Source organism: Hyperolius riggenbachi, unplaced genomic scaffold (assembly GCF_040937935.1).
Source record: "Hyperolius riggenbachi isolate aHypRig1 unplaced genomic scaffold, aHypRig1.pri scaffold_142, whole genome shotgun sequence".
NCBI classification, from domain to species: domain Eukaryota; kingdom Metazoa; phylum Chordata; class Amphibia; order Anura; family Hyperoliidae; genus Hyperolius; species Hyperolius riggenbachi.
This window is the reverse complement of record NW_027152356.1, coordinates 64,728-75,587: the sequence shown is the minus strand read 5'-3', so window position 1 is coordinate 75,587 and position 10,860 is coordinate 64,728. Positions and strand designations below refer to the sequence as shown.

The 10,860-nt window shown below is 46.4% G+C and overlaps 1 protein-coding gene across 2 annotated transcripts in view; it reads right to left on the bottom strand.

The window, feature by feature from the left end:
• Positions 1-482: 482 nt before the first annotated feature.
• The window catches only part of LOC137543653 (complement factor H-related protein 2-like), a 64,226-nt gene continuing 53,848 nt past the window's right edge, over positions 483-10,860 (bottom strand). For both annotated transcript variants that reach the window (XM_068264775.1, XM_068264777.1), the window contains 4 exons: positions 4,760-4,963; positions 2,325-2,492; positions 2,039-2,230; positions 483-750 (listed from right to left, as the gene is read on the bottom strand). In XM_068264775.1, the coding sequence (XP_068120876.1) occupies positions 734-750; positions 2,039-2,230; positions 2,325-2,492; positions 4,760-4,963 (581 nt within the window). In that variant the 3' untranslated portion in view covers positions 483-733. The remainder of the gene's footprint in view (positions 751-2,038; positions 2,231-2,324; positions 2,493-4,759; positions 4,964-10,860) is intronic.

Sequence of the window (10,860 nt, the reverse complement as noted above, 5' to 3'; positions counted from 1 at the left end):
GATTCCCGTGCCAGCAAAAGGCGTCGCCAGACCCTGCTCAGCGACACCTTCCAGGGGGTGGTCAGGGTTCTGCCTCCCAGTAGCCGTGGCTTTAAACAGTTTACTTTAGACTGTGTGGCAGAGAGAGAGAGAGAGAGAGAGAGAGAGAGAGAGAGAGAGAGAGAGAGAGAGGAGAGAGAGAGAGAGAGAGAGAGAGAGAGAGAGAGGAACACCCAGACAGAGCTGCAGCTAATGATTATTTACACACATTTGAAGCTACATTTCTACTTTCTAGCATTCTGAACATATTCCAGTCACAGTATTACAACCAGTGAAGATTGTTTCTGTATGCTGGATGTTCTGGACTCAGTCCTCCATAGTAATGTCCACAGTCAAAACTTTTCTCTGTAAATGTCATATTTTCTTCACATAAAACATGAAAAGATGAAAAAAAAAGCCTTTGTATTGTTATTTGCTAGTAATTACTTGAAATACATGTGGCATTTAGAATTTTAATTAACTTTGATAGTTGTCCTTTAATCATAAAAAAAAAAATCTTAAAAGGTTTAGCTAATACAGTAATAAAATGCCAAACACTGCAGGGTGCACAAAAAAAGACAATACAAATACACATCTCTCAGGTAATTATGGCCGTAGCATCTACTATCAAATATCAGATTTGGGTCCTTTCTTTACTAAATTATATCAAGATTTTTACTAGTAGTTGATGAAGCCCATGGAAGAATTTTGCCATTCAAAGAGAAGACCCACCTAGGGAAAAAAAGAGGATTGATTAGGCGAACATGTTTATGAGAATTCCCCCATGTGGCAAGAATCAACACAGTAGATGGGTGAATACATTTTTCTAAACTCAGGTCTTATGTGGGTCAAAAACAATACAGGTAGTTTAGTGTGAAACTATCAGTTCTCTAACCTATCGGTATGCATGTGGACTCATACAGCCCAGGTTAGCTCCAGACATTTTGCATACAATGTTCAATTGATCTAGTGCTGGATCTAGCTGGATCTAAACCTTTTCACCACCAGTCTGGCTTCTCATTGCAGGTAATACCGCACTGCCTGGCCAACTGGCTTCCACGCTTCCCACATCCATTGACGGAGATTTAACCCTTACTGGCTGGGTACACTCCTCACCCAGTGCCATTATATCTATCTACACCGGGTTCAAGGAAGGAATATCTCTAGAGATTTATCCAACCTATCACTGAGGGCATCGCTTTAGGCCAAGCCCCCGCCACAAGTGGGTCAAAAGCGCGACAGCTGGAGGACCTCCATGGGGTACCCCAGCATTAATCACCAGGTGAGACCTCGCCATTTGATCCTCATTTGGTTTAATCTTTAATCACAGTGGGCACCTTTTTTCCTTTGTCTTTTCTACCAGTACGGTACAGGCAACATCACCTGATATCTTCAAAACATCCTATTGATTGACATTGCTCGTTGATCGCTTGCTAACAGTCACTCTCAATGTTCCTACTAGCTAAAAGCATTAGAGGAAGAGTATTAGCAAGATAGCCAGGCATGCTTAAAAGGAAATATACATGGCAGCCTCCACATGACTCTCACTTCAGTTGTCCTTTAAGTTTAGAGTCTGTGAAAAGGCTAAGCACAAGGTAAGAGTTAAAATTGGAATCTTGGGCATAGTGTGGAGTATGTGGGCACTATTTAGATCTCTACAATGGGCACACTAATGTCTAAATGTTACTTAACTACAACTACAAGATTGTTGGAGCAGAGTTTTCTGTAAACGCAGACAGACACCCAGTATAACAAGTTATATGTCTTTACTGAAGGAAAACATGCAGATATAAATCATGCACCACCATCAGGAAATGCAGCTTGCTTAGAGCAGAGACAATACAGAGTGAATACAGGAAATAACAATCCCATTAAGAGCCTCATTGTATTTGCACACAGTGACATCTTGTGGTTGTTTTACTATCCTGCAGTTTAAGGTAAATATGTTGTTAAACCTCTAACAATGATACCATCTGACAACAATACAGAAATATTCTACAAGAAACTTAGTAACACTTACTTTCAGGGAAACACCTTGGATATTTCATATCTCCATCATGACATGAAGCAGTAATGGGTCCCGAACTTTTAAAATTCTCTTTACATTTCACATGTACTTCTGTGAGATGTTTGTGAATCCTATTTATGTCATCTGGTGTCTCAAGATCAAGGTTATTTTCATTCAAACTGATGGAGGATATTATACAAGGCCCTGCAACATATTGAAGTTTTAATAGTTTGGTTTCCATGTTTTTTTGTTTTTGTTTTTGCTTTTTTAATCTTAATAGGTGACTTAAGTAACTTACGGAGGCATTGTGGTAGGTCACTCCATTGACCGTGGTCACATCGTACATTACTGCTTCCAGTGAGGGCATGATGTGCATCGCACATAATATCTACTAATGATCCAGAATCATAGACATCCATTTTGGGGCTAACCAAACCATGCCCGATCTTAGGAGCCAGACATTGTCCTAGATGAAAACAAAAGTAGAATTATTATTTCTATCCCATGTATCTACCATTATATTGTTGAGTTATGGAAGGAAAGAGGAATACTCATATTAAATACAGGCGAATGTGTGCAGAGCTTATGAACTCCAAGCAAATAGGAATGGATTTTATTAATAGGCATGGAACTCACCAATGCAAATTCCCATCCCTTAATGCCCAGCAGTTGGCCAATAGGCATGATGTTCACCACAGTGACCACATCCACAAACACTCAATCACAGCGAGCCACACTGATTCATGAACTCCACGTGTCAGCTGACTTCAGGTCAGAGGTCATGCTGAGGATTTTGGGATGGAAATTCACAGCTGGTGTACCCATGCCACAGTGAATTTCACCTCAATTCCTTAATGTTGTAGAACAATGCAGAACTAGACACGAGTTTTGGTAAGTGTATATAATCGTTGGTAAGTTGAAAATTGAACTTAGGGGGAAGGGGGGAAGATTTTGTATTTAAAAGAGTATGCAGCTAGCTCAGAGCTCCTGCAACTCTCCCCCACCCTGCTGAATCGTCCTCTGAGATAGATACTCATTTGCACCCATATAACATCACCCTCAATTAAGACAGTCTTCTCAGGGCCTTTAGGGGTATAAGATGGTCCCTGGTGTGGTATAAAAGCATCTAAAAACAGTTTAAAAGGAAAAATACATTTGAGGTAGCTGAATGATGAAAAAATCTTTGTAATGACGAAGGTTTTTATTACCAGCACAGGCAACGCGTTTCGCGGGTCAGAGCCTGCTTCCTCAGGCCAATAGCAGTGCCAGACTAACTGGAAGATTCAGCAAAGGGAGCCTCATGAGATTGGCCTGAGGAAGCAGGCTCTGACCCGCAAAATGCGTTGCCTGTGCTGCTAATAAAAACCGTTGTCATTACAAAGATTTTTTCATCATTGAGGTAAGCTACCTCAAATTTATTTTTCGTTTTAAACTGTTTTTAGATGCTTTTATACTACACCAGGGCGCCTCTTAAACCCCTATTGTGCTAACATACCCCCTTACCTCACTCGTTTGAGGGGTGGAGACAGAACACACGTGGTTTGTCACCTTTCTTTTACCAAGGAGAGCGACCGCATCCAGGTCCCCAGTGACCACCTCGAGTGGAGTCGGGTTTGTTGTCTCCACCTGCTTTCTGAGGTCGGTTTTCCCCCTGCAACCCACCTTTGTGAGTAGTATCTTATTTCCTACTATCCCAATTTGTTTTTGACATACTACACTATTCTGCTCCCGCTTTTGTCTCCTGTATCTTTTTTACCAGAGGGTGCTTGCGACACCCACATCCCACTACTTCCCAGGGCCTTTTGTGTGTTCACACTCTAATGCTGGGAATACCCGGCTCGAATCTGAGCCATTTAGATGGCTCGATAGATCATTTCCCATATGTCCGATCTCCCGCCCGATTGTTTCTCCGCACGATTCCACATTGAACACAATGGAAAAAGATAAGAAAATTGAGCGGAAGATCAGAGAATCGCCCCCAGAATCGAGCGGGAAGTCGATCGAGTGGGAGAATCAAGCGACAAAATCGAGCCGTGTATGCCCAGCATAATACAAACATACTTGTCACCGGCTCTGCTTCATCCCTTACTCCCTCTCAGTGCATTATGCCACCAGGAGCATGCTGAAGGAGGAACTGAGGAGTCTCATGTCTTCAGTTCAGCCATTACTTACCCGTGTCTTGGTGCTGTGTCTTCTGGGTCCCACTATTGCTGTCACATCACCCAGCCTAACTCTGAGACCCAGAACAAGGTTGAATGTTGTAGAAGCAGCAGAGGGACTCCGACTCACTGCACTATGACTGCAGAAGATGTAGGCGCTACAGACAGTAAATGAAGAGAGGAGACTCACCAGTGCTACCATTTGTGATAGCTGTGTTCCACCACATTGGTTATGGCACGCTCACCATTAGTAGGGGAACATGCATTAGGAATTAGCATGGACAGTCTCTCAGGGTCTGCTTTTTTTGAGATACACTTTGCCTTATATTGTAAGAATGTGCAGGTGAGGGCAACAATATAATTGTACACTAGACGGGAGCTTTTTTTCTTTTTATAAGTAATGACCTCCCCTATCCAGTTTTGATATTAGATTTGGACACAAACTTTTATTGACAAAATAATGAAAGAATGATTTTACTCTTTTAAAACTCATAATCCATACTCTCTACTCTACCCTCCAAGTTACAACCCAACAGCACATAACACTAAACACAGTTCTGCTTTTGGATCTCACCTTCTTTTAAGCATCTCGGGTAGTTCATAACTCCATCTAAACACTGAACTGTTAGGAGTTTAGAGTCTGAGATCTGATATTCTGAGGAACACTCAAATGTTGTGTAATCGGAATGTTGCAGGTATATTTTCTTATATTTATTTTCTTCTGATTTATGCTGAATTTTGTTTTGTCGTAGAGCAGCTTCTGTCACTGTGCAAGGTGCTGCAGACAAAAAAAAAGAATATCATTATTTCATAACAAACACTTCACTACTGTCAGCAAAAGCAACTCTCAGTGCCTTAGTACTTTTCTTTTTTTTTTTCTGCCGTTGGGTGTGTTACAGTTTTACAGCTTACAGTTTGGCTGTACTTGGTCTGACATAGACAACCTAGTTTTTTTTTTTTTTTTTTTATCCCACACATTACACACACAAAAAATTAGATGCAATAAAAAAAAACTTTGTTTTTTATTAACTTTGACACAACATTTTTTTTAAACAATATATTTGTATTGAGTTTTTCATAAACATGTAGAAACAAACAAAGAATCCAATAGACACAAGTGAAAAGACCAGTATCAGAGATCCACCATAGTATAGCTCTGATGCATGCTAATCAGATGGTCAGATCAGATAATTAAATAATCAGATAGTCAAATGGGTAAATATACTGTGTACTGTGTTCGAAAAACAGTAATCAGGTACAAAAGCTTAAAGGAGTACTATCAAACGTTACCAATTTCTGTCTGTAGCATAAATCAAAATTGCAACAGCAGTCTGTGCGAAAACAGCAGATCTTTCTGCTGTGCAGTGTAGCTTTTTTTTTTTTAAATTTACCTTATAGACGCAGGTGACACACTGACGGCGACGAGGAATGGGGCAGCTCATTACATGAGAGGGGATTCCTTTTTTACAGTGCGGCAGTGCATTACTTTCATGTTCCCCCACATGAGAGCGCACAATACAGCAAATGACCCACCGAAGCCTGCTATGAGGAGCGAGAGACAACCGCTCTCGCTCCTATTCTGCCCAGCCAATCCGCCCCAGAGGGAGACTTCCGTGTGTCGTGCTGCCTATGCTACGCAACGGCAAGCATAAGCTGGAGGAGGGCGTGTCTCTGCTCCTGAATGCATCAGAAGCAGGAGCCGAAGGGAAGGATCATGACGCGCCCTCCTCCAGTTTATGCTTGCCGTTGCGTAGCATAGGCAGCCCGACACACGGCAGATTGGCTGGGCAGAATAGGAGCGAGAGCGGTTGTCTCTCGCTCCTCATAGCAGGCTTCGGCGGGTCACACGCTGTATAGTGCGCTCTCATGTGGGGGAACATGAAAGTAGGATAATGCACTGCCGCACTGTAAAATAGGAATCCCCTCTCATGTAATGAGCTGCCCCATTCCCCGTCGCCGTCAGTGTGTCAGATGCATCTATAAGGTACATTTTTTAAAAAAAGCTACACTGCACAGCAGAAAGATCTGCTGTTTTCGCACAGACTGCTGTTGCAATTTTGATTTATGCTACAGACAGAAATTGGCAAAGTTTGATAGTACTCCTTTAAAGTGAACTTTAACCCTTGGGGGGAAAAAAAATTCACTTACCTGGGGCTTCTCCAAGCCCCCTACAGTTGTCCTGTGCCCTCGCTGTTTTCTTCGAGTGTCCTCCGGTCCCCACCGCGTGTTAGTTTCTTTACCTGGGCACAGTGGAAATTTAAGGATTTGTTATGTCACCCTTTAAAGAGAATCCGTATTGTTAAAATCGCACAAAAGTAAACATACCAGTGCGTTAGGGGACATCTCCTATTACCCTCTGTCACAATTTCGCCGCTCCTCGCCGCATTAAAAGTGGTTAAAAACAGTTTTAAAAAGTTTGTTTATAAACAAACAAAATGGCCACCAAAACAGGAAGTAGGTTGATGTTCAGTAGAGTTGGGCCGAACGGTTCGCCGGCGAACGTGGTTCGCGCGAACGTAGGTGGTTCGCGTGCGGGTACCGCACGCGAACGTTTTGCGGAAGAAGTTCGGTTCGCCCCATAATGCACCTGAGGGTCAACTTTGACCCTCTACATCACAGTCAGCAGGCCCAGTGTAGCCAATTAGGCTACACTAGCCCCTGGAGCCCCACCCCCCCTTATATAAGGCAGGCAGCGGCGGCCATTACGGCCACTCGTGTGCCTGCATTAGTGAGAGTAGGGCGAGCTGCTGCAGTCTCTCATATAGGGAAAGATTAGTTAGGCTTAACTTCTTCCTGGCTGCATACCTGTTCTGTTCCGTGAGCCCTCAGCCCACTGCATACCTGTACTGTGATCCTGCCACTGCATACCTGTTCAGTGATCCTGCCACTGCATACCTGTTCTGTTCAGTGAGCCCTCAGCCCACTGCATACCTGTACTGTGATCCTGCCACTCCATACCTGTTCAGTGATCCTGCCACTGCATACCTGTTCTGTTCAGTGAGCCCTCAGCCCACTGCATACCTGTACTGTGATCCTGCCACTGCATACCTGTTCAGTGATCCTGCCACTGCATACCTGTTCAGTGATCCTGCCACTGCATACCTGTTCAGTGATCCTGCCACTGCATACCTGTTCAGTGATCCTGCCACTGCATACCTGTTCAGTGATCCTGCCACTGCATACCTGTTCAGTGATCCTGCCACTGCATACCTGTTCTGTGAACCCGCCACTGTATACCTGTTCTGTTCAGTGGACCCGCCACTGTATACCTGTTCTGTGAACCCGCCACTGTATACCTGTTCTGTTCAGTGGACCCGCCACTGTATACCTGTTTAGTGAACACGCCACTGCATACCTGTTGTGTTCAGTGAACCTGCCACTGCATACCTGTTCTGTGAACCCGCCACTGTATACCTGTTCTGTTCAGTGGACCCGCCACTGTATACCTGTTCTGTTCAGTGGACCCGCCACTGTATACCTGTTCAGTGAACCCGCCACTGCATACCTGTTGTGTTCAGTGAACCTGCCACTGCATACCTGTTCTGTGAACCCGCCACTGTATACCTGTTCTGTTCAGTGGACCCGCCACTGTATACCTGTTCTGTTCAGTGGACCCGCCACTGTATACCTGTTCAGTGAACCCGCCACTGCATACCTGTTGTGTTCAGTGAACCTGCCACTGCATACCTGTTCTGTGAACCCGCCACTGTATACCTGTTCTGTTCAGTGGACCCCCCACTGTATACCTGTTCAGTGATCCTGCCACTGCATACCTGTTCTGTGGACCCGCCACTGTATACCTGTTCTGTTCAGTGGACCCGCCACTGTATACCTGTTCAGTGAACCCGCCACTGCATACCTGTTGTGTTCAGTGAACCTGCCACTGCATACCTGTTCTGTGAACCCGCCACTGTATACCTGTTCTGTTCAGTGGACCCCCCACTGTATACCTGTTCAGTGATCCTGCCACTGCATACCTGTTCTGTGAACCCGCCACTGTATACCTGTTCTGTTCAGTGGACCCGCCACTGTATACCTGTTTAGTGAACACGCCACTGCATACCTGTTGTGTTCAGTGAACCTGCCACTGCATACCTGTTCTGTGAACCCGCCACTGTATACCTGTTCTGTTCAGTGGACCCGCCACTGTATACCTGTTCTGTTCAGTGGACCCGCCACTGTATACCTGTTCTGTTCAGTGGACCCACCACTGTATACCTGTTCAGTGAACCTGCCACTGCATACCTGTTGTGTTCAGTGAACCTGCCACTGCATACCTGTTCTGTGAACCCGCCACTGTATACCTGTTCTGTTCAGTGGACCCGCCACTGTATACCTGTTCAGTGAACCCGCCACTGTATACCTGTTCTGTTCAGTGGACCCGCCACTGTATACCTGTTTAGTGAACACGCCACTGCATACCTGTTGTGTTCAGTGAACCTGCCACTGCATACCTGTTCTGTGAACCCGCCACTGTATACCTGTTCTGTTCAGTGGACCCGCCACTGTATACCTGTTGAGTGAACACGCCACTGCATACCTGTTGTGTTCAGTGAACCTGCCACTGCATACCTGTTCTGTAAACCTGCCACTGTATACCTGTTCTGTTCAGTGGACCCGCCGCTGTATACCTGTTCTGTTCAGTGGACCCGCCACTGTATACCTGTTCAGTGATCCTGCCACTGCATACCTGTTCAGTGAACCCGCCACTGCATACCTGTTGTGTTCAGTGAACCCGCCACTGTATACCTGTACTGTTCAGTGAACCCACCGCATCAGTGCGCATACCTGTGCAGTTAAGTGAACCCACCTACCTACGTGAGTGCACGCAGTGTGATATACCACTTCGTGCATACCCGATATGGACAAAACAGGTAGAGGAAGAGGAAGAGGTAGTGGCAGAGGCAGAGGAAGGCCACCCGGCAGGTCTGCGCGAGGTCGTGTAAATGTAATTTCGTGTGGACCTGGCCCACAGTACAGTGCTCGGAAGAAGGCACGTCCCATCACCTCCCAAGATTGTCAGGATGTGGTTGAGTATTTAGCGACACAGAACACCTCATCTTGCTCAGCCACCAGCGCTACTACTAGCACCACTTCCGCTGCATTTGACACTTCGCAATAATTATTTAGTGGTGGTGAAATCACTGATGCACAGCCATTGTTACAGCCAGATGAATTTTCACCAGCTCATATGTCTGCGTTACGCGGCAACACTATGGATGTAACGTGTAAGGAGGATGAAGGACCTACTGATGGTGCATGTTTGGATTTTTCTGAGTCAAGCGAAGCTGGGCAGGATGATTACGATGATGACGATGATAGGGATCCTCTGTATGTTCCCAATAGAGGAGATGAAGAGGGGGACAGTTCAGAGGGGGAGTCAGAGAGTAGTAGGAGGATAGAAGTTGCTGAAAGAAGCTGGGGCAGCTCTTCGTCAGAAACAGCTGGTGGCAGAGTCCGGCACCATGTATCGCCACCTATGTACAGCCAGCCAACTTGCCCTTCAGCATCAGCTGCTGAGGTCCCCATAGTGCCCACATCCCAGGGTGGCTCAGCGGTGTGGAAATTTTTTAATGTGTGTGCCTCAGATCGGAGCAAAGCCATCTGTTTGCTCTGCCAACAAAAATTGAGCCGTGGAAAGGCCAACACTCACGTAGGGACAAGTGCCTTACGAAGGCACCTGGAGAAAAGGCACAAACAGCAATGGGATGGCCACCTGAGCAAAAGCAGCAGCAGCACACAAAAGAAAAGTCACCCTCCTTCTCCTCTTCCTCCTTCAGGTGCATCATCTGCTTCTGCCGCTTTCTCCCTTGCACCTTCACAGGCACCCTCCTCCACTCCGCCTCTGCCCTTGAGCAGTTCCTGCTCCTCTGCCCACAGCAGCAGTCAGGTGTCCGTGAAGGAAATGTTTGAGGGGAAGAAGCCACTTTTGGCCAGTCACCCCCTTGCCCGGCGTCTGACAGCTGGCGTGGCGGAACTGTTAGCTCGCCAGCTGTTACCATACCGGCTGGTGGACTCTGAGGCCTTCCGTAAATTTGTGGCCATCGGAACACCGCAGTGGAAGATGCCAGGCCGCACTTATTTTTCGAGAAAGGCCATACCCCAACTGCACCGTGAAGTTGAGAGGCAAGTGGTGTCATCTCTTGCGAAGAGCGTTGGGTCAAGGGTACACCTGACCACGGATGCCTGGTCTGCCAAGCACGGGCAGGGCCGCTACATTACCTACACAGCCCATTGGGTGAACCTGGTGGTGAACGATGGCAAGCAGAAAGCGGCGGACCAAATTGTGACACCTCCACGGCTTGCAGGCAGGCCTCCTGCCACCTCCTCTCCTCCTGCTAAATGCTCTTCGCTGTCCTCCTCCTCCTCCTTGGCTGAGTGGCAGTTCTCCTCTCCAGCTACACAGCCCCAGCTCCGCAGGGCCTATGCTGCATGCCAGGTACGACGGTGTCACGCCATCTTAGACATGGCTTGTCTCAAAGCGGAGAGTCACACTGGAGCAGCTCTCCTGGCTGCTCTTAAGAAACAGGTGGATGAGTGGCTGACCCCGCACCACCTGGAGATAGGCAACGTGGTGTGCGACAACGGCAGCAATCTGCTTGCCGCTTTGCATATGGGGAAGCTGACACACATACCCTGCATGGCACATGTCATAGAATCTAGTGATTCAAAGAT